This window comes from Fundulus heteroclitus, unplaced genomic scaffold, assembly GCF_011125445.2.
Source record: "Fundulus heteroclitus isolate FHET01 unplaced genomic scaffold, MU-UCD_Fhet_4.1 scaffold_65, whole genome shotgun sequence".
In the NCBI taxonomy this organism is placed as follows: Eukaryota; Metazoa; Chordata; class Actinopteri; order Cyprinodontiformes; family Fundulidae; genus Fundulus; species Fundulus heteroclitus.
This window is the reverse complement of record NW_023397088.1, coordinates 830,601-855,323: the sequence shown is the minus strand read 5'-3', so window position 1 is coordinate 855,323 and position 24,723 is coordinate 830,601. Positions and strand designations below refer to the sequence as shown.

The following is a 24,723-nucleotide window of genomic DNA, read 5'->3' as shown; positions in this document are numbered from 1 at the left end:
AATTCCCTGTTTACTTTTGACTGCTTATCCATGTATGGAGGGCCGTTTAGTATCGACTGTACCTTTGCTGTGTTCGGCTGTGGGCAGCCTTTTTTTGACCAGGGGGGAATATGTAACAACCGTAATTGTATATATCTCTTTAAGACACTACAGTCTCACTAGTGACGTCATATGTATGCGCCACTGTTTTTCTATGTAGAGAGCGCGGGAGATATATATGCAAAACGGAGGCGGTTATGTTAGCATCCTATTTTATTTAGTGACGTTTTAGGTTGTTGGAACTCTGCTCATGTCATTGTCTGATAAAATAGCAGCCGTTCAACCGGGCTTTGTAAGGTTGGTGAAGAGAATTCATTAAAGGACAGCATTGTGGAATTTCCAGTACCAATGTGGTCGTGAGTTTCTGAACGTCTCAACGAGCCTATGCCTCATCTCCACCCTTCCACACAACCCAAACCGTTACACACTGATATTAGGAGGATTGTGAAAATCTGCAGTGACTTTTTTAGGCCAGCTGTGCAGCTGTAGAGTTTCCTTTTGTACATGTGAAGCCGAGGCTTGGTCCTAGTTAAAGTCTGGGCTTTGGCCCGCCACAGCGGAGAAGCCTCAGCCTTTTCAGTCGCTCTTCTCCAGCTGTTTCATCATTTCTCTGCAGAGCGCCAGGTCTCTGTTGAGGGATTTAGCAACACGTTAAGGTGGAAGAACAACTTGACTCTGATGGAGGTGATGGAAAAAGTCATTTACAACCAAATATCTCAACAATATCAGAAATTATTAATTCTGTGTCTGGTATATAAAAAATGTCTGTGAATTACTGTCAATGTTGACTTATCCACTTGATTAGATGGATAATATCAGTAGTTTATTAAAAAATACGGACTGTAGTATTTTCAGGTACATCTGAAATAATTTAAAAAGTATATTTTACTATATTTTATTTTTATACAATTCTAATTATGTATACATTTTCTCAAATGATTCATTTTAAAGGAAAGATGTTTCAGTAAAAACTAAAAAGTTCACATGCTTTGGTCATTGGATGGTGAACATTATAAATATTCAGATACGATTAGATGGATAATATCAGTAGTTTAATAAAAATATTATTGTAGGTACATCTGAAATAATTAGAATATCATGAAAAAGTATAATATTAAACACTCATTTTAGAAAATGAAACTCACATATTAATAGATTTCTTCCACTTCAGTGCAAACGTTCCTTCCATCAGAACAGAGGACTTCAGACACTGAGCAACAGTCCAGCTGTTTCTCTCCTCAGTCCAGCTCAGACGTTTGTAGCCCATGTGGAGGATCCGTCTGTGTGTGGCGGCTCCTGATGCACCGACTCCAGCCTCAGTCCACTCCTTATGAAGCTCCCAGATTCTTGGATGGATTCTGCTTCAATCCTCTCAAGGCTGCGGTTCTCCCTGCTGCTGCTGCACCTTTTCCTACCACACTTCTTCCTTCCACTCAACTTTCTAGGAATCCTTGGATCCAGAACTGTGTGAAGCAGCAGCTTCTTCAGCAATGACCTTTTGTGTCTTGCCCTCCTTGTGGGGGGTGTCAGTGAGCGTCTTCTGGACCTCTGTCCAGTCAGCAGTCTTCCCCATGATGGTGTCGCCTACTGACCCAGACTGAGAGCATTTAGAGGCTCAGGAAACCGCTGCAGGTGTTTGGAGTTAATTAGCTGATTAGGGTGGGACACCAGGAGATTTCATTATTTAACATTATTACTATATTCTAATTTTCTGAATCTGATTTTGGGTTTTCATTCTTTGTAAACAAGAATTATAAAAATTAAGAGAAATAAAGGGTTGAAATATTTCACACTGTGTAACAAATCTATGAGTTTTACTTTCTGGAATGAGTGACAGATAAAATAGAACTTTTTCACAATATTCAACTTTTGTTAAATATACTTGTAAATAACTATGTTTAATTTCTTTAGAATTCTAAATATTCATACATATTTAAGGGTTTTAGATCAGTTAAAAAATTTAAATGTCAGATGTAGTGCAAATAAGATGGGTTAATATTTAATATATTCAGATATGTGGACTAACTTGGGGAAACTGAAGTCATGTTACAATGATGGACATTTTAAAGCATTTTCACATCAGACAATAGCAGATGGAGGGTTATTTAATAAACATTAAATAACTTAAAAACCTGCATAATGGCCCAACACTAAATCAAGCTTTTTAAATCCTCCTGCTGTTTTTACCAGAGGTTAACGTGCTCTACAGAGCCCTGGTGGAGAATCCATTTCCCAGTTTGGTCACTACTACTCCTGACCAAGAACCTTAGCGGCTCTTTGGGACCAATGTGATGATGGGACAGCAGGCCCAGCAGGTCCAAAGGTTGGACATCATGATAGAAACTGCAGAGCAGATTTCTTAGAAAGGATTTCTATTAAAGCCTCATGCAAGGCTCATGTTAAATATTCTCTTTGATGTCGTCCAAGTTCTTTATTATCTCAGTAGAAAATGTGCTGACAAATCAGAAATTCATCAATGATTGTTGCTGTTTCTGTTTCAGACTGATGGCACCATGATGGTGACAATGGATGCCAACTTTGGCCTTGTGAGAAAAAGGAGCTCTGGAAGAAGTGTGACAGAGGCCTTGATGGTAGCAGCATGTTTGTGAGGATGATGAAGATGGAGAAGAAGATCTCCTGTCACATCCTGATGGCTCCAAACCAACTGAAGGGAGAAAATATTGTCATATTTCTCCTGTCATTCCTGTGTCATCAGTCCTCATTGCCTCTAAATGATGTTTCTGATAGAGAACAAACTGATTTCTGCATTTGCAGATGTTAAGTGTTGGGATCCTGAGTTTCTTTGAGATAATCTGGATTTTGTTCCAGTTATAATAGCTTGACTGACGACCTCTGTTTTCTCCATTGATCAGGGCTGTAGCAACTTCAAAGCTGCAAATTTACTTGGATCCAAAAGCAGCAAAGCAAACGTGACGTAACTGGTGTATGTGGAGCTGCTGCCGCCATGAAATACCATTAATGTTGTTGAACATGACTGGTGGAGAAAGGTGCGTTCATTAATCTGTGCAGAAGTCATTACCTGTGGTTAAAAATGGAAAAGCCTCAAATGCTTTCCAGAAATGCTGAATTCTCTGTTTTTTCCTCTATTTTCTCATGTATTGGTGATGGCCGAGTAGTGTCCATGTTATTCTGAGCAACAGAAAACTAATGAGTCCAACAGCGCCACCTAGTCACACTAGGAATAAAACAGGTTTGACATCGCAGGGGTGAGCAGTGCATTTAAAACCAACAAGATTAAAAGTTTAACAACTTTACTAGGATAAAAATAAAGCCTACAAAGTGTACAGTGGATGATAGCTAAAAGCTTTCCTAAAAGTGCAACGGCCCGTTAAAATGGTTCCAAAGTGCAGCAGCAAAACTAAAAGCTCCAGCGGTGTCAGCAGTCAGAGGGTACCGAGGACCAGCCGCTCCCGCTCGGCGTCCTTCTGCAGTCCACCCCCCAGCTATCCATCCAGCGGTAGAGCCGGTGGGGCCAGCGTCTCCCCCGAGCCTCTTCTCCATCCTGCCCTCGTCCCTGGCTCGGATGGCTCCGCCTCCATCCAGCCAACGTGCGCAGCAACGTCAGCGACAGGTCCCGGCTCAGGTGCGCCTCCTCACCATGGCCCCACTACGGCCTCGCTGCTCCCGGTCCCGGGCTTTACTTCTGCCTCCACCCAGTCTGGATCTGCCGCGTCCCCATCACTGCTCGTTCTCGTCGCGGTGCCGGTAAACGGCGATTCTCTGATGATGCCTCCGCTGCTTCCTCCCCATCACATCTGGGCTGCCGGCCGGCCGGCCGGGCGATCTGTCTCTCTCTCCTCCTCCCGTCACTGGCTGTGGCCGCCCCTTTTCTTCCTGTCTCCCATCACTCATGATGGGATACACCTGTGGAATCAGTCGCTGGCCAGAGGGAGGGAGTAGGAACCGGTGTCTCCTTCAAAAAGCATGCACACAAATATCCACCAAGCATGCGACAAAGCAAAGCTGGAACCACAACATGCACATAAAACAGCCTCCTTCCTACACATTGATCAGTTTGTTCTTCTGGAAACAGGCTTGCAGATCCACAATCTGTCATCAGTGAGCTGCTGAAAAGATGTCAGGACAAAAACATTCATCTGCATTTCATAGACGACGTTGAACATTTATTGGGAATCAAGTGAGACACGACCTGCTGATGTTTGATTCTAATGGATGTTTTAAAGCTAGAAACTGAACCAAAGCATCCAGATAACTTGTTAAACTTCTGCTTTTAAACTCAGTTTTGACTAAACCTAGTAATCCCTGTTTGATGCATGAATCATTTTAATAACTCCTCATTTTAACTCCAACTTTAAATTTAAAATTCAACACATCTAAAATGATTTTCTATCTTTCTGCCTGTCTGCTTGGATGCCAGATGTCGTCTTTCTCAGGTTCTAAAGTTATTTATGTAACAGGGAGACGATCTAAGGATCCAGGTTCTGTAGAGCAGCTTCTGGTTCTGGTCCGTCTGAAATGTCCGGACAGGAAAGGAGAAAAAAAGGAAATGATTCATGTTTGAATTTATGATGAAAAGAGAAAATCTCTTTTCCTTCTTCAACGTCCACAGTGGACTTCATGAGGAGCTGCAGGTGAAGGTTTTACCCCCACAGTCCCTAAACAGGATTAAAATCTATGTTCTGACCTCAGCAGAGCAGAGCTGCATGATGAGCCACAGATCCAACAGAACCAGAACCGTTCTGCAGGAAGAACAGAGAAAATCCTCCAAACAAGATCTGAAAGTCTCTGAGCTGCTGCAGAAAGTGTTTCCATGCTCACCAAAGGAGAAGCTGGAGCAGATCAAACTTTATCTTTACTCACTTTTAGATTTTACCTTCAGAAAGAAGGAAATAAAAAAGATTTGATTTAAAATCATGAAGAAAAGCTTTATCCTCTGATTGAAGAAACCATCATTTACTCACTGAGCTGTTTGCAGCAACAGATAAAATGACCAGAGCTGCCCAAACATTTGCAGAAAACATCTAAAATATCCTGAAAAACCTCCAGAAACTGCATCACAATGAAGCAAACATGCAGCCTGAAAACTTTAGAGTTGAGCTTTATTTCAGATTTCTTGGTTACAGGCTGAAAATGAACCAGAGAGAAAAAAGATCAACTTTGCAGTTTCATCAGATTCAGATCAAAACTACATGGAGCCACTAAATGCAGCTTAGTTTTCATTTCATCCTCATTGGTCCACAGAGACAAACAATATCAGACACTAAATGACAGACATGATCAGATAAACAGGATCAACATCTCTAAGGTCAGAGTTCATCATCAGGATCCAGTCAGAGTCTCTTTAAACTCAAACTGCTGCAGCTTCAACCTCTGGATCATCAGAACAGCTCAGCTTCTCTTCTCTACTAAGATCATCAGGACCACCACCCCCTGCAGAGAGAAGAAGGAGCAACAGAGGAGATCAGTGAGTGTTTCAGCCTCTGGAAGCTGAACAGGAACATCTCATCTGTTTGTGAAACATCAGCTGACTAAGAAACATGGAGGCTGTCCCTGAACACATCTGGATGAAACTACTGAGAGAAGGACACATGTCCAGATGTGCTGAGTGGACTTCAGCAGAGCTTCTGCTCTGTAGAAAGACCACATGGTGACTAAATGTAATGATGGGCTGTGAAATCAGTGATTTGCAGGCTGCAGTCAGACTGATCTCAGAGCTGTGACTAAGATGAAACTGATCAGCTGTTTCCTGTTGAAATGAGAGAACAAAGAGTCTGAGATCAGATCTGATGCTCCACAGCTTGATGAATGAGGACCACTGTCTCTAGACATGGTGGAAGGCTGTCAGCTGGAATCCAGCTGCATTTCCTGGAGACATGAACACAACAACAACAGTCATCTTCACATGGACACAAACACAGGAACACAACAAGCTGCTGGCTCTTCTGATTGGCTGATTGTTGTCTTTGTGTCCAATCAGGAAGCCTGTCACCATTCTCCTCCCACTGAGAAGCTGCAGCTTTACTGGAAACACTGGATCTTTGCTTTGGTACCAACTGGGTTCAGAACAGTTCTGCTGACAGCAGCTGGACTCACTCCAACCATCTACTTACACAGATTCCAGTTTGTAGTCTGGACTCTTTACAAGATCCTGCAGCTGCTGAACATCTGACTCCTTCAGGTTGTTCCATCTCAGGTCCAGTTCTGTCAGATGGGACGGGTTGGACTTCAGCGCCAAACACAGAGAGTCACAGCTGATCTTTGACAACCTGCAGAGCTCCAATCTGAGTAAAGAATAAAAGATGTGAGCTGAAGCCACCAGGATGCAGGTTCTAACAGTCCAACAGAACCAGTTATAGAACTCTCATTAATATTAATGACAACAAGCTGCTGCTTCAATAAAGACCTGCTGACTTCAGCTCTTCAACAATCAACAATATCAGAACTTTCAATAGTTAAAACTTGTTTAGCAGTTTTTACAGTCCTGGGGTCTCATTTATAAAACTTTGTGTGGAATCAGTACTAAAAGTGTACGTAGAGAAAAAGAAAATGGAGTATGACAAAAACCTTTCAAGTTTATAAAACCATGCACACACACCAGCAGCCATTTTCCTTTCTAGATCACAGCTGTACCTGTACATTTGGTACCAGGTTCTGGCTCAGGTTCTTTTTTTTTTTTTTCCCCAGTGTCCTGTCTAGCACTATGGCAATAGGAATTGATATCTCAATGCCAGATGGAGCTCGACAGATTTTGCTTTTACAAGTGGAGCAAACAGCTTTCGCCATAGTGCTCCACTTGATTTATGCTTGTAAATAGCTTTATTATGATTCCTGCAAGGAGAATTTCAAATTATATGGACATGACAATGGGAGAGTAAAGGAAGAACAAAAAGTGAAAGAAAAGAAAAAAAAAGAGTAGAGGTGAAAGAAAGAGGAGATAAAAGGAAGAGAATGATAAAATGTCCTCTGTCTGCTCCATCACCTGGAAAGAGACACAAAAAGAACAGTACAACCAACAGACATAAAGCAACAGATACACTCGAATAACACCTAGATGCCATTGCTAAATCATATATATTATTATGTAAGCTGACATGTGTAATGTGATATTTGAAAAAAGAAAGTGACACAACATAAATAAATAAATAAATAAATTATAAGATTACTGTATATAAGTGAACACTTAATACCTGGGACCCAGCACCAGTGGGAGATGTGAAAGTGCACTAGTTTAGGTGAAGATTATCCAGAAATAGCTTGATAGTGATTGTGGAGAACCGAAGACCCACCTTCCCCGAGCACAGAGGCAGGCGTCAGGGGACCCGTAGCCCCGGACTCCCAAAGGGGTCCCTAAAGCAGGTCGCCCAGGAGGGGCCGACACAGGATATCTGCAACCCCCCCCCCCAAGGAAGGAGCAGAGACGACCCCGAGGAAATCCCCCAGCCACCGCAATGCCGACGCCCTCAAGAGCCGCGGAGACGAGCCCGTGGGCTCCGCCGGCAGCCAGCCCCGCTGAAGTGGTCCCGGCCATGAGCCCTGAGGGCCAGAGGCCCCAGGGGCGCCCCGCCCCCGCGACGAGGGCCCCGGCCGCCCCCGGGGGGCCAGGCCCCGCGAAGAGGCCGCAAGGAGCGGGCCGGCGCACGCCCGGGAACCCGCCCCAAACCCGAAGCCAACTAATGCGCCAGGGGGCCAAGGCGCCCACCAACGAAGTGGAGGAGGGCAGGACGTGGGGGGATGGGCTCCGCACCTATCGGAGACTTGAGATGTTCTTGGGAGAGGGAGCGGACCACACCCATACCTGAAAAAAAAAAACAAACAAAAAAAAAAAACTCATTCACCCATTCCCTCCCTTGTGCCCCACTCGCCACACACAGAGAAAAAAAAAAAAAAAAAAAAAAAAAAAAGACGCTGTACACACATTCCCACATAACACTCACATCCAACACTGACCAAAGGGGGGGGGTCACCCCAAATCGACTATACGACTGCTTGTGCCCGACCCCCGGCCCCGGCCCCCGACCAGACGCCCCCCGGACCGGGCCCCCCCAAGAGGGCGGGCCAACACGACCCGCACGAGCCACCCGGCCAGAGCCCCCCCCTCCCCCTAAATACCTAATAAACCCACTCCCTCCCCCCACCTTACCCTTGCCATCCCTGCCCCCCGTCCCCTGGGGGGAGCGGAGGCATCAGCCCCAGACCTGGTAGGCCGCTGACTGCACACCGCAGCCCCCCGCCAAGACCCCGGACACAGTGGCCCGCACCTCCTCCAGGCCCCAGACTCCTTGCCTCCATCGGAGAACGGGGGTGTGCAGAAGACCCCGACCCTCCCTACGCCTGCTCAAATGTTGTGTTGTTGCATGTTGTTCTCAAGTGCGTTTAAAAACTGGGAGCGCCGAAGGGGATGCACGGCACAGCCCACCCCCCTTTCGGAAGGTAGCTGTTGCCAGCGCACCCCTTCCGTGTGACTGCCCAGAACCCTCAATGTCTAAGTGGGAGAGGAGGTGAAGGGAGCCGTCCGAGGTGAGGCCCACACAACATAAGCCCCCTCCCAGACGTCTTCCCCCCACACCCCCCCCCTACCATGGCCTATATGAGTGTGTGATGTGAAAAATGTTTGAAGTGAAAGTGTCTAAGATGCAAAATAAAATTGGGGAGAGGGGCGTCACCAGAAAGTGGCAACCTCCAGTAACGCCCCCTCCCTCATGACCTACATGTGTGGCGGCGTGATGGAGCAGGCAGAGGGAGGAGTCCGGGGATGGGGAGCAAATGACTGGGAAGCCAACCCAGGGAGCCAGCTCCCCTACTGACTCCAATAGGCACCCCCGCTCCCCGAAAGCCCCACCTAGAGAAGGGGGCCTCGCCAGCGGCACCACCGTAGCCCGGGGGCCAGGGAGAGGCCGCAGGGCCCGCCAGCCAACCACCCACCAGGACCAACACCTAAGCCCCCCCCAGCCCACCCACCAAGCCTACTTAAACTAAATAAATAAATTAATAAATAAATAATTAAATAAATACATAAATAAATAAATAATAATAATAATAATAATAATAATAATAATAATAAGAGGGGGGGACCCTGGCCAGCCGGCCCGCACGAGCCACCCCAACCCCACCCCCCAGGTGAAACCCGCACCCGAAGACGACACGGACCAGGACCGGGACAGGGGGCCGGACACAAGCCCACCAGAACGGCAACCCCCCCGCACCCCCCCCCCCCCCCCCCCCCCCACCCGTGGATTTAATCCCTCCCCAACATTAACGTTCAAACAACTCACCATACATTCGACAGTAGACATCCAGGCTGGGTAGATCCCTACTCCCCCTCCTTTCCCCCTCCCCCCACTGGCAGAGTGCCCTTCCAATAAAGGAGAAGAGCATCTGCCCAGAGGTGTTAATGACCATGCCCCCCTACCAGCTCAACGGGCCCCGAGGCCCCCCAGCGCACCAGAGGCCCCGTGCAGGGGCGGACACCCGGGCGCGCGCCGGCCCACACCAAAAGCGGCACACCCCCCGGAACCGGAACCCCCGAGGCCCCGCCGGGGCCCGCGCCCGAGGGCGGCGCGCCCCAGGGACCCCAGACCCCCAGACCCACCCCGGCCCCACCCAGCGGCAGCACAGCTACCAGGTCAGTAACCCACGTCCGTCAACACGCAGCTCCCAAAGAGCGCCGCAAGCGGCTGCTGTAGGCCACCCGTAGGCCTCCCAAACTCCTCCCAGATGGGGGCAACAGACCCCGGAGCCGGATCCACCAGGCGCCCTACTCCAAGTGCCCCCAGGGCCCCAGGAACCCCTCCATCCAGCCACTGCGCCCTGCAGGAAGCAACCCACCGCCCCCCTATTCCACTAAGTGATGGTGTTGATCAGAGGAGCCCAAAAAGACCAATCAGATGTGGAAGCAGATGCTGTCTCTAGATTAATATGATCCAACAAAAGATCTCTATACTGATTGATACTGAGATTTTGTTTACTTTTCCAATTCATGAGGATAGTTTTCTTTGCGATGCATAAAGCAGTAAAAACCATGTAAACTATTTCTTTTTTCAGAGGACTTTTCTCAAAATTACCGAACAGGCAAACTGATGGGGATGGTGTAATCTTACAGCTCAAGCACCTTGATAAGTCCTTACATATCTGTGTCCAGAACCTCTGGACTGGTGTGCATAACCATAACGCATGAAAATAATTATCAGGATGATTGCCTATGCAGTGTGGGCAGATATTAGATTGTGCCAGACCCATCTTGAATAATCTTTGTCCTGTGTAATGTACTCTGTGAAGGATTTTGTATTGTATTAGTTGTAAGTTGGTGTTTCTAGTCAATTTGAAAGTTCTTAGACATGTCTGAGCCCAGAAATTTTGTTCAAAGGTGCCTGATAAATCTTTTTCCCACTTCATTATAGGAAGAGATATCGAATCATCTATTTTAGTCAGTGTCCTGTATGATTTAGACAGTAGTTTGGGGGGGGGTTAAATCTAAGAACTCTATTATATTAGTTGGGACTTGTAAACCACCATTAAAATGCTTATATTTATTTTTAATTATAGATTTAAGTTGTTCATATTCCAAGAATTTATTTTTACTAATGCCATATTGCATATTTAGTTTAGCAAAATTGATGAACTCGGTTCCGTCAAGTAGATGTTCCAGATATTTAATACCTTTATTCTTCCAGTGTGTAAAGTTTATCATTTTATTATTTTGTAGGATATCAGGGTTATTCCAGATAGGTGTACGACTGCATGGGATAAGGGATGACTTTGTCATTTTGAGGAACTCCCACCATGCTGTCAGAGTAGAACTAATGTTGATATATTTGAAGCATGTATGCCGTTTTATATTTGAGCTTATAAACGGCAGATCTGAAATCATGATATTATTGCACATTTCCTGTTCTATATCTAACCAAGGCTCATCTAAAAGACTATTTTTTATCCATTTAGAGATGTATTGTAGCCTATTTGCTAAGTAATAGTTATGGAAGTTAGGCAGATCTAATCCTCCCCTGTCTTTAGTCTTCTGTATTGTCTTTAAGCTAATACGTGGGGGTTTATCTTTCCAAAGAAATCTAGAAATGGCAGAGTCTAGAGATTTAAACCAGTCAGATGATGGTTTATTGGGGACCATTGAAAATAAATAATTAATTCTAGGTAGGACCATCATTTTTATTGAAGCTACCCTACCCATAAGTGTGATTGGAAGCGATTTCCATCTTTCAAGGTCCTCTTCTATCCTGTTTAAAAGTGGGGCATGGTTAAGTTTAAGTAAATCTGTTAATTTATTCGACACAGTAATACCTAAATATTTAATATTTCCTGATTGCATTTGTAAATTTAGGGAGTTTTCGAGAGAGCAATTAATTGACAGTACCGTAGATTTAGACCAGTTTAACGAGTAATCTGATACTTTGGAGAAAGATTCTAGTATTCTAATTACTTGTAAAAGAGAATTATTTGAATGCTGGAGATAAAGTAATACATCATCCGCGTACAGACTAATCTTGTGCTCTATTTTCATGCATTTTATACCTTTTACAGCTTTTGTTTGTCTGATTGTTGCTGCTAGAGGTTCTATAAAGATGGCAAAAAGTGATGGAGAAAGAGGGCATCCTTGCCTGGTGCCCCTCTGTAGACAAAAACTGGAAGATATTTGATTATTTGTCCTGACACAGGCTGTTGGAGAATTGTATAGAATTTTTAACCAGTTTATGAATAAATCGCCAAAACCGAATTTATGAAGAGTAGCGAATAAAAATTTCCAATTTACTCTATCAAATGCTTTTTCTGCGTCTAAAGACAATATATTGGTTTTAATGTTTTTACTGTAGGAATAATCAATTAAATTAAGTAATCGGCGTGTATTTGTGGATGACTGCCTTCCTCTGAGGAAACCAGTTTGATCTGGATGTATTATGAGAGGAGTTACTTTGTCTAATCTTTTTGCTAAAGCTTTACAGATTATCTTAATATCCACATTAATTAAGGATATGGGACGATAACTAGTGGGCAACACAGGATCTTTGTCTGGCTTGAGCAGAAGGCTGATGGTGGCAGAGTTCATATTAGCTGGAAATCTACCTTTTTCCTGTATTTCCTGCAACATTCTGTGGAACGTTGGGGCTAGAATATTCCAGAACTCTTTATAAAACTCAGTGGGGAATCCATCTGGACCTGGAGCCTTTTTATTAGGCATGCTTTTAAGAGCTTCCTGGGTTTCAGCTGTTGTCAGCGGGGAATCCAGTGTCATTCTTTGGTTATCTGATAATTTAGGAAGTGTAATTTTATCCAGAAATTGCTTAATATCCTTCTCTGATGGATTTATCTGTGGTGTGTATAAAGATTTGTAGAAATCGCGGAAGGTATTATTTATACACTCTGGTTCACTTACTGTATTACCAGTTGAATCTGTAACTGCAAATATAGTAGTTTTCTCCTTATTTATTTTAAGCTGATTAGCTAGAAAGCTTCCTGACTTATTGCCATGTTCAAAATTTTCTATTCGGAGCCTTTGTATTAGAAATCTATTTTGCTTTTCAATATAGTGGTTTAGTTCTAATTTTACTTCACGGATTTTACCTAACTTCCCTTCTTCTTGAGATAAATCTAGTAACTTAAGTTTTTCTTCTAATTCCTGAATCTTTTTGTTTTCTTTTTTCTTTTTATGAGATGAGAAAGAAATTATTTTACCTCTCATCACTGCTTTTCCAGCTTCCCACAATATCGATGCCGATGTACCTGGTTGATCATTGTATTCTAAGTATGAAGCCCACTGTTCTTTAATGAATTTTATAAATTCTTCATCTTTAAGCAGTGATGTATTAAATCTCCAGCTTTTGTTTTGTGTGGTTATTTTTTTATTAATTAAGGTGAGAGTAACAGGAGCGTGATCACTGATAGCAATAGGATGAATTACCGTCTCTGAAACGACCGACAGCAGTGAGCTACTTATAAGAAAGTAGTCCAGACGAGAGTACGAATGGTGAACATTTGAGAAAAAAGTGTATTCTTTACTAATAGGATGAAGAGAACGCCATGCATCGCAAAGACCAAAATCACTCATGTATTGTTTGACTACATTTACTGACTGCCAACTACGCTGAGTCCCTGTTTTATTCAACCTGTCTATATCGTTATTTAAACCAAAGTTGAAGTCACCTCCTATAATTAGTGAACAATCCCCGTGTTTTGAAAGTGCAAGGAAGAATTGGTGGAAAAAAGAGGGGTCATCAACATTTGGACCATATATACTGACAATACATAGCTTCTGGTTATGGATAGCTATTTTAATTATTATGTATCTACCTTCAGGATCTATAGTTTTATCTAATATTTTAAAACTAACGCTTTTGTGGATTAAGATTGCTACACCTCTCTGTCTAGAGTTATAGCAGGCCGCAAACACATTAGGGAACTCGGGTGAATTAAGCTCACTTGCATTTGTAGCTGATTTGTGGGTTTCTTGCAATAATACAACATCTGCCTTTAATCTAGTAAGCTGGTTAATGATCTTCATTTTTTTCTCTCTGGTGCCAGCCCCATGCACATTCCATGTCACAAACTTTACATTCGCCAGGTTCTGGCTCAGGTTCTGCCCTCTACACGCCCAGATTCAACCAGAAACGGTCGATGCAAAGCACCTCATGAATGTTAATGTATAGAAAATGTGTCAGCTGATAATGTTTTCATCATAGTGATGTTATGCCATAAACTGGTTGAATATGCTTATTATTATTATTAATTATAATTTGGTATTATAATTTAAATAATAAATCATTCAACTCAAATTTCCGCTATAACAAATATAGTTCAAATGGTGGTGATGTTAGCTATAAGCTTGTAAGTATTTATACCACTAATGCATTAGTTAATTTGCTGTTATGAACTCATTTATGCTGGAATAAATGACCAGGGGTCCGTTCTTCGTACGTTGCTTAAAACATCCGAGATCAAATGAGACATCCAAGATGATTTCATCCGGCTAATCATGATCCGGCTAACTGGGTTCTTCCAACACACCTGTTGTTTACGATTAGTATGGCTGGATTGAGTTATCTGAGACAACTGCGCGTTCATGCGTTTGTTTAAAAGGGGAAATGTATCGATAGTAGAAACATTGATCAGCAACGCTGCTATTGGCTGTTCAGCATGGCCAAAGAACGGCCACAGTTTTTCTCCCAGCAGAACACGAGCTTTTAAAGGAAGGTTATGCCGAATTTGAGTCATTAATTAAAACACCTCAAAATCTGTTAAAGCCAGGAGAGAGGGCTGGCAAAAAGCAGCAGACAAATTAATGCGTAAATACTGTCCATGGTAGATGTTTCTATCACTTTCTACAGTATGAATTTTTGCATTTTAATTATCTCATATTTACTTTGTTCTTTTATATCAGAGCCTCCACAGGACCCACTAGAAGGAACAGTAAAAGTGAAATAGAAGAATATTCTACAAAATGGTAGCCTTTAATTATTACACTTTATTTTAAAAAGGCACTTGTTATGTCAAGAGATCCAAATTTCCGTGTCATTCTTTAGAGACGGGAACTAACGTGCAAACTGGGAATTTTAACAAAAAAAATCTTTATCCATAAAAAACGAAAATCTTCCTTTTCCAAGTCATCCACAGTTTACACGGTAAAACTGTATTGCTCCGTGTCTAGATAATCCATCCACAGTTTTTTCTAATACAATATACGGCTCGACAGGAAGCAAGCCTTTCAAAGTAAACTAAACTTCACAATAAAATGGCCCGAACAAAACTTCTTAATGAATATGATAAAAATAAAAAGCAAACTATCATACAAATAACTTAAATATTTTATATTTATGGCTCCAACATCACTTTTTCCTCTTTAAAAGCCACTGTTAAATGATGTGTTTGTCTGTTTATAACAGCCACCAAGAAAAATCTCTCTACAATTACACTGTCGCGCTGCGCTAAAGGATCCTGTCTATTGCGCAATACGTGATTAATTCAAAAAACTCTGCAAATTATTCTTGCACCTTCCGCAACAGGTTGCAGTCGTAAAAATGGACATGGCTGCGACAGACTTCCCTATCTCCTCCGCTTATACAGCCGTGATCTAATCTTGTTTACATGAAATAAGCCTGCTCTGGAGCAGGCTTAAGCTGGCGCACATGTTGCTATGACAACAAGTGCAGGATGTCTTTCGAAGAACCAAACGATCCAAGATCATGCCAAATCGTCAACAATGAAATCCTGCTAACTGAGTTAGCGACGTACGAAGAACGGACCCCAGGTCGGACTGTTAACCGACGAGGTTTATCCAGCAGGCTGTGAGAACCCCAATGTAACTGCAATTAGAGTTTAAATCCTTATTCCTTATCACCATTCAATGATATTGTCTCTGTATTAATATCAGATGTTAACTCCAAAGGAGGTTAGCTCTGAATTCTGAATACCCAGGCAACTGTGAATTGGACTGAACACAAAACAATGTCTATTCCGCAGTCGTTGGTTTTATTGAACCAAAAGCAATTCCCTGTTACAGTAATTCTCTGATTCAACAACTTTGGAATTCTTACTCATTACTAAACTAAAACATGCAAAATATATATGTGGAAATAAACAATGGATTAAAATGAGCGGTTAGCAGATCTTAACTTAACTCACAGTTTAGATACACGTCACCCTTCCAAGATGGCTGCTACGATGACGTATGAGGGGAGGTCCTAATGACGTAACCACGCTTACGCTGATGGGATAATGCCTCGCTTCGAGAGGGCGCAACTAACTGGGAGTTTAAAGCAAAGCCCGCGACTTGAGCTCGGACAAAGAGATTAAATTGATAAGAAGAAGCGAAAAAAAGAGGGGGGGAAAGCAGGGAAAAAGATGAAAAGAAATGAAGCAGTAACCCACGGCGGGGTTCTTGATGGATCACAAATCAGCGCAGCAAAAATCAATTGTAAAATGCATGCACATACAAAGAGAATGTTCAGCAAAATAATTCCAACTTCGTCGTGGAATAAAAGCATTAACCAACACCTACAAAGTTCTAACGCCTGCCCAGGCACTTCTAAACACCCTGTTGGTGAGACAGAAATAAAAGGGGAGACCCCGTTACTTTGAGGTGCCTCAGGGCTGGTCCGGAGCGCTCCGAGTAGTGGCTTTCTGGACGCGTCTTGACGAGCGCAGATGTCCGTAGGCTGCAGCGGGACGGGGAAGAAGCTCCTTCGTTTCTTCCTCCGGGTTCAACAATCGCTTTGTTGGCCAGACAAAGCGGGGTCCTCTTCGATCACTGGGAGATACGGCGTCTCTCAGTCTTTTGATCAGAGGGAATTTAAAAGTACTTATTTTAGTCGACCTCCTGTTATGTAAAGCAGGGAATAACCGTTGCGTCGAAAACTCTCGGTCCAGCGAGGAACTCGAACACGTGGCGTGGGATTGCCCAACGGAGACAGCTGTGTGTGTGTGTCTTCTCGGGTTGGCTAAAGCCAGGGAAGAAGGAAGATTGTCGTGTGTGATCGGCTTTTATAGCCATCACCATAGCAACCTTATCTTGATCGGCGGCCATTTTGCCGTGTTGCGTGATGGGAGTTGGTGGCCATTTTGACCACATTGCATCATGGGTAACGCAGTCCGTTACGTCCCGAATTGATGCAGTTTTCTGTCACGTCTGAACTGGCACAACATACCCCCTTTAGCTTTGAAGAGTGGGATGCTGGTCACAGTCTTTAAAGCTACAACCAAGTCCATTCTGGCGTGACGAAAATCCGTTGTGCATGAGTGGAACAACCTAATAGTCTTTCTAGTAGTCCATTGGGATTCATGCAGTTCAGTTCATCATCCAAGAGGAGGAAAACAAAGCGTTCATTGTGCCTGGGTCAGTGACCTAGCCTGGGCAGGACTAAGCTATAGCTAGTAAATTGGCTAATAAGGCAACAATAAAGTAATAATAAAAAAAGAAATGCAAACTTCACAATCACCATTGTCAATACATTCATTGGTCATCAGGTTTGAACTTTGAACCAAAGAAAGGAGAGAGGAAAAAAGGGGAAGGAAAGAGACAGCGGTTCGTAGTCTAATCAGCTTATGGCCTTCAAGGAGCTGGTGCTACGAACCTGGGAGCGACAAAGGTGAGGGCGTCAATCCTGGTTTGCAACTGTTTGATCTGCTTGTATGCTGCATACGCCATCGCGGTAGTGATCGCCCATCCAAATACAAGGAGAACCACAATAATGGTCATAATGTGAGTGTCGGTCGACTCTGTAGCTTTGGGGAAGCGAAGCAGAGGGACCGAGCTCAACTCTGATGGAGTGAGACTGAATTTAATCAGCTGGGTGCCTGCAAGTAAAAGCTGTCTTTCAATGCCGACATCAATGCTGAAATTGTATCCCTTAAAGACATCTATTATTTCAATCTCTGAGTCATATTTGTCAACGTCAAGGTGATGCAGAACCATGTTTCCAATGTGGACTACAGCGCCTTGAGGTGGGGAACAGAAAATGGTTTGGTTGGGCAGTTTTAGTCTAGTAACTGTGTCATGCTGCTCGTAGGATAACAGGGCTTCTGCCTCTGGGGTGCTAACGAGCCAGCGGTTACCTGCCCGCTCAATTTTGGTGGTCTAAGGAGATTCATTCCTTAGACCACACAGGTAATTGGTAACATCTCTGATAAATGGGTTGCTTGGGCATACCCAGTGGATGTCTTTGGTTTTGGTACACAAATCCAAATTAGGGACTAAATAAAGTTTGGGATCAGCATCATGATAGGCCAATATTGAGGGGATTTGTAGGTGTACGTGGGTCTCACCTTGCCAAAAACCGACATTCAATACTGATTTAAGCCTATACACATTAGCTCTTTCAATGATGGGAAGGTTTAGCATAAATCCTATCTCCAAGTTGTCAGGATTTACAAATATCGGAATTGCACTACCTAGGCTGTACGCCAGGTGTGTTTGTGGCGGTTGCAGTGTTTCACTAGAGGCAGATTTGAGAACCTTTTCGACCAAATCTACTGGTACCAGGTACGGAGGAATCCGTCCTTCAGCCAGGCTATTTATGGATGAGCTAACCTCTCGAGTGAGGTCCTGCATTAAATCTCTAACAACCTGAGTATACATCATGTCATTCTTTACCACTTCTGTGAGCGTTTCCAAAGCAATGCATGGTGTTATGGCTGAGTGTGAAATTATAGACGTGAGGTTATGTATGGACACTTGCTTTAGTAGTGCACGTTTAAAGTGTCCTGATTGAACATGCACTTGTCCTATTTAATGCTATGCATTGTTCTCTTCGGCGGGGGTGGAGTTAGGCTCCGTTCCCTGTGAGGAGAGTTTAGTGGACGGTCTCGTTCGGTTCGAATGAACCCATGTGTACTCTGGACTTTGCACGCGGACTTCTAGGTTCTTTCGAGGCCACACGAAAGTCGTTCGGAGACGGTCTTTTAAGTCAGTGCCGCACTGGTGTGCAGTGTAGACGGTTGTCACACTGACGTCTTCGGGCTGGTAGATGAGATTCAGGGGAAGTGTCCTTTGTCTTCCTGTCATCATCTGGAAAAGTGTCACCCCTGTGGAGCATGGTGAGGTAGAGCGGACTAGCATTAGGACCAGGGGAAGCTTTGTATCCCGGTCCCTGTCATGGCTGCTGGCATGTTCCTTTGACATGCTGACCACGGTGCAGTTCATTCGCTCCACCTGTCCGGATGACTGTGGGCGGTAGGTGATGTGGAATTTAACTTCCACGCCCAACATGTTGAAAAGCACGGTCATAATGTTTGACGTTCCTCTGTCCGAGTCGATGGACAGGGGAAGGCCCCACCGGCTGAAAACGTGATTTAGCAGCAGGGCTGCTGTGGTGACAGCGGTGTCATTCGATGCCGGCAAACATTCGACCCATTCTGTGAAACTGCCTGTTATTGTCAAAAGATGTCTGTTACCTCTTGACGATTTGGGGACTGGACCAATCCAGTCAGTCTGCACATGTGACCACGGAAATATAACCCCCCTTCGCTGAAGCAGGGCTCGGTCTGGCGGTCGTGTGGGTTGTAACTGGCTGCAGGTTAAGCAGCCTTGTACATACTCCTGGTTGTCCTGGGCCGGTGAAGGTTGGGACGTCACCTGTTGGAGAGTTTTCAGATTAGCTTTGCAGCTTCTGTGTTCTCCTACTGGTGAGTCATGGATGTGTGTCAATGTGATCCCAAGTTCGTTTGAATCTTTGGGCTGAATGGGCTGAAACTCATAAAACAGCTCCTTAAGTGCTGTTTCCTCTGTTTCAGTGGTCAGTGCATCAGCTTTTCCCAGCTGTTGCATAATTTCTGTTTCGAAGCCAGGACAGGGCTCAGTGGGTGAGTCCCGGTTCTCTGGTTGATTTGGTGCTGGTTCTGTTGGGTTGGTTGCTGTCGCATACACCAACAGATTTCCTTCAGCTTCAAGCGTTGCACCACAAATGGATCCAGCAGGCTGAGCTTCATGTCGCCTGATTTGGATCATGCTGGAAGGAAAAGTAAACACGGTGTCTGGAGAGTCCTGTCTGCCGGTCAAAGATAAGGGCAGGTCTCCAGTAGCGGGAATGCTCAGCTCAAAGTCGTGGAAAGAGCTTTCGATGAGCACCCCAAGAGGTTTCTTCGCCACCACTTGGATCGGCATGTGGGTTGGATTCTCCACTAACAGGTAAGCTGAGCGATTGTTCAGCTCAAGCAGGGGTGTGCCCCGGATGACCAGGTTGGATTCCTGGAAATAAGAAAGGGGTTGAAAGAAAACCTGTGTGCTCTGTATTTGTTGTCCTTTCAGGATGGCTAATCTGATAGGTACACCTGCAGTCTGTGGTGGTATTAGCATGTTTGTCTCGCTAGCCACCTGGCAAGCCTGTGGGATGGTTTGCCCTGATCGCATGGCTTCAGGGGTGCCCAGGAAGGAACTTGGGGTCACGTGAGCTTGGGCCCACAGGACCTGGTTACAAGTGTCCAGCTGTGCACCCAGCCGTACCAGAAGATCAGCACCAACAAATACTGGAGGGTGTAAATTCTCCACAATGCTGAAAGGATGAGAGAGCTGTCTTGTGCCAATCTGTGCATAAAGTATGCACACCCCCGTTGCTTTCAGAAGCCGGTGAGGCCAGTCTGCTGAGAGCAGGTAGTGGCTGTGTTTTGTTTCAGCCAGATGGGGCTTTTCACGGCACAGAGAGCTGTACAGATCTCTGCTGATCGCAGATTTCTCTGACCAAAGAGCCAGCAACACGTCTGGCATGAATGTGCTTTCCAGGTGCACACCTTCGGCCACTCTGGGGTTATAGGGTTCAACTCCAGAGTGTTTAAGTGAGCAGAGGAAAGGTGTGTGGCTGCTGAGAGAAGTTCTCTGATCGCTGAGAAGCGGTGGTGTGTCAGAGGATTTGGAAATCGGCTCTATTGACGGCAGAAATGGTGCTAAAAGTTCTTTGGGCTCCTCGGAGCATGTCACCTGATTGATAGGGACGGACAGTCCACTTCCAGAAGTGAGGGGCTTGGGAGTCCCCACTTGGGCCCAAAGATGACCATGATAGCAGTCAATGAGTGGGGCTAACCTGTTCAACAGGTCCTGACCCACAAGAAAAGGTTCTGTGTCCAAAGTACATATGTAGATGGGGTGCACCAGGGTCATGTCACGGAAAGTGATGTCTAACCACGCCCGTTTGGTGATGCATGACTGATCCTGAGTGTAGCTGGTGATGCCCACGTTACAGGTCTCCACCTGGAACGATTTCCCAAGAGACACCATAGCTCTGGTCACCTCATCAAACAAATCTGAGCACATTAGACTGATTCGGAACCCGTGTCTAAAAGAGCATTTGCAGTTACACATCCTCCGATAACTGTTGAGCAGTATAAGCGGTGTGCATTTTCATGATGGTTTAGCTCACCTAGAAACCTTAGAAAAGGGGCTTTCTGATCACCTGCTGATGGGATCTTAGAAGGTTGTTGGTGATTTTTCGGTTGGTTCCCCCACTTAATCAGATACACTCTGTTAGAAGGGGGAGCCTGGTCCACGCCTAGTCATGCTGGCGGGTATTTTGAGCCTGGTTTTCCAGGAGGGTCGGCTAGATTGGATGGTGGCTGGTACGGCTGCGGCGCGATCTGATGCACTGTTTCGGCTAGCAACCTGCGAAAAGTCTCCTCCATCTCCTTTCTCATTGACTCCTCCATGCGCAGGTTCCAGCCTTTGTTGTCATGTGTGCTTTTCGGCTTTCCTGGCCTGTCAGTTTGCTTACCGTATCGAGCTGGATCCGGCCTGTGCCATTTTTGAAACTTCTCACCTTCCATGCTGCCATGCTGACCTCTCCTATCCTGGGAAGCTTTCTTCTTCTGCGGCTCAAAACCATGTTGCTTCTGAGGACCAAATCTAGTTTTAGGTTTGAAGGGAGGCATCTCATGTCCCTCCAGACCTAAACTCTTTTCTGGTTCGGCTTGAATCTGCAGAACCTTTTTATCACTATCGGCTCCTTTGTTGGGCCGGACACGTGTTTCCCATGCCACCTGCGCGTATTTCCTGATTTCCTGCATGGTAAGTTTCTTGGTTCTACAATGCATGGTAACCTCATAACGCACGCTTTCATGAAGATTATGGAGGAACAAAGATTTGAAAGTGTGGTCTTCCTCCAGGGCGGGAGCATTTCGTCCCTGAAAGTAAGCAGCCCGCAAGCGACGGTAGTACTCTTTTGGTGCTTCAGTTCTCTTTTGCTGAATTGCAAAAGCTCCAAGAGTCGCAGAAGCTGGGTCTGTAAACACAGAATATTCTTCTCTTAAAGCCTGACAAAGAGCTGAGTAACGGTCACGTGTAGCTGGAGGGAGGCTTTCTATGAAAACATGGACACTTCTGGACGTGGTTTTCCAGATAAGCCTCAACTTTTCTCGAGCCGAGGGGCTATATAAGTCTAGCAGACAGCGCTCTACCTCTCTGAGATAGTCATCAATGGTGGATTCTGTATTGCTAGGATCAAAACGCTCTATGTCTCGGGCCAGGGACTCAAGTTGACGCATCCGCAGTCCCTGTTCAGGGACTGGAGCTGGTCCATCTGAGTCTTCTCCTGACGACTCTTGTCTGCGGTGACCACGATAGGAGGGAGGCTCCAGTTCTGACCACCTACCTGGCATCGGCGGCCGTTCGTGGGACGCCGGGGGACCCCCCTGTCATGAACTCTTGTCTGTGGACGCAGTTCAGAGGAGTGGGGTTCACCTGTGTCCCAGGAACGGTGCTCCCGTCGCCCTGGTGGGGGGAAAAGATCGTAGCGGGCCGTGTCAGGGGTCAGGTGGGAAGCAGGTGTTTTCCCATGATTTACATCATGTGGATCAGTCCTGATTGCCACCGTAAGTTGTTTAGGCATTTCTTTCTGTATCACACTGCTATATCTGTCCTGACCTTCGCTTACCCTTCGCTCAGAAGGTGTCTGAGGGCCCAGTTCATCCAATGTCCTCCAGGTGTGATCTCCATGTTTTCCTTTGGAGTTCTCACACTCAGATCCTTCTGTCTGCAAGCTAATGCGATCCTCCTATCGCTCCTCTGTGAGATGACAGCTGCCCTGAACACTTCTCTGTTCTAGCTCCCTGATTCTTTCCTCAGCTAAAACACGCCTCTCAGTTTCTATCACTAACCTTCGGTGGTATAATGCAGATAACTCACCCAAGACATCTGCTACCAATCTACCCTTTGGCTTGCTCTGGACCTCCTCCACCAATTCCTGAATTCTCCTCTCACAGTCTCCTATGTTAAACTGATTCAGACGGGTTTGTTCGTCCGGTGTCATTTTAAGCAGTGAGCTAATGACATCCTGGGCCTCCATTCCAATGGAATGGTTTGGACCTTCAGCTCCTTTGACTGAAGAACCGCTACTATCCATTCTTTGTCAGCTATGGATAACAACACAACAAGTAACAACACTGTAGTTTAGCAGAGCGCTAAACGACAGACAACAAATAACAACGCTGTATTTTAGCTTAGCACTAAGCAACAACGCATACACTTTAATTTAGCTCAGCGCTAAACAACAACTGCTAACACAACTGTTAAGTGGCTTCACTTTAACTGTTAACAGCAAACACGCACTATGACTCACTTTACCGCAGGAAGTGGATTCAAATACGTGCGTTTAATTAGGCTGCGCAAGGGAAAATCAACCCTGCGACTTACAACTCCTATGTTTTAGGAACGGTTAGTATGCTTGTTTAACTTTGAGAATATTAACTTTGAGTGACATGGACCACTAACCTTTCGGCCAGTGATTAAATGATAAAGCTGTGGCTTTGTTTGTGATGTAAGTTATTTCAGAACAGGTGCTCTACACATGTGTGGAAAAATAGCAAAGTGTTTTGGAGCTTCAGAGGTGGCAAAGAATGACAGTTGAAAACCGCTAAATTGAAACCTTAGTTTCAAAATCACAGCTCAATTTTGACCACTTATGGTGAGCAGAAGGGGATGAGGGAGGAAAGAAAAGAAAAATTTTCAAAATAAAATAATAATAAAAGTAAATTCAAAAAAAATTCAAAAAGGGAAAAAAAATTAAGATATGATAATAAGTTGGGGAGAAATTAATAAAATAAAATTAAAGTGTCAAAAGGGCGTAACCATAAGGCAAGTTTAAAGAAACTGACTTTCAAAACGGTCCCTCCGGGACACTGAGCGATCTAAGCTGTCTTTAAAACCGTGACTGCAACTACCTATCCTGGCCACCAGATGGAGGCAGGGTGCCCTTCACTTTGGGAAGACTGAGTTGTAATTACACACAATGTCCAGCCGATGGGGAATCGGGTCCCTCTTTAAAACAATTATGCTGCAATTACACACAACGTCCACCAGATGGAGGCAATGTCTCTCTTTTCAAAGCAGAACACGACACAGACTCTGATTGACAAGTAGCAGACGCTGGCTGCTGTCTATTTCAATCTAGCTGACTTCCAGTCCAGAAATAAATATTCAAACCTCCGGTTAACAACCTCAAACCACCACAAACACGTATATATTTAGTAATGATACCTCCTTAATCAATTATGACTGAATAGCCCTTTTGGCAAGGTGAGCAGTCAAAATGCTGGAATATGGATTGTGTTCATTAAATTCATAAGTTGCTGGTTATTCGATTTAGTCTAAAGGAACGCCAATAAGTAGACTCCTGCCCACACAGGGAAAAGCCAATTTATGTTATGCCATAAGCTGGTTGAATATGCTTATTATTATTAATTATAATTTGGTATTATAATTTAAATAATAAATCATTCAACTCAAATTTCCGCTATAACAAATATAGTTCAAATGGTGGTGATGTTAGCTATAAGCTTGTAAGTATTTATACCACTAATGCATTAGTTAATTTGCTGTTATGAACTCATTTATGCTGGAATAAATGACCAGGTCGGACTGTTAACCGACGAGGTTTATCCAGCAGGCTGTGAGAACCCCAATGTAACTGCAATTAGAGTTTAAATCCTTATTTCTTATCACCATCCAATGATATTGTCTCTGTATTAATATCAGATGTTAACTCCAAAGGAGGTTAGCTCTGAATTCTGAATACCCAGGCAACTGTGAATTGGACTGAACACAAAACAATGTCTATTCCGCAGTCGTTGGTTTTATTGAACCAAAAGCAATTCCCTGTTACAGTAATTCTCTGATTCAACAACTTTGGAATTCTTACTCATTACTAAACTAAAACATGCAAAATATATATGTGGAAATAAACAATGGATTAAAATGAGCGGTTAGCAGATCTTAACTTAACT

The 24,723-nt window shown here is 44.4% G+C and overlaps 1 protein-coding gene across 1 annotated transcript in view; it reads right to left on the bottom strand.

The window, feature by feature from the left end:
• Positions 1-3,738: 3,738 nt before the first annotated feature.
• The window catches only part of LOC118561489 (NLR family CARD domain-containing protein 3-like), a 77,238-nt gene continuing 56,253 nt past the window's right edge, over positions 3,739-24,723 (bottom strand). Inside the window, exons 5-7 of the mRNA XM_036133611.1 lie at positions 6,142-6,302; positions 5,390-5,451; positions 3,739-3,939 (exon numbers count right to left, since the gene is read on the bottom strand). Of these exons, the coding sequence (XP_035989504.1) occupies positions 3,739-3,939; positions 5,390-5,451; positions 6,142-6,302 (424 nt within the window). The remainder of the gene's footprint in view (positions 3,940-5,389; positions 5,452-6,141; positions 6,303-24,723) is intronic.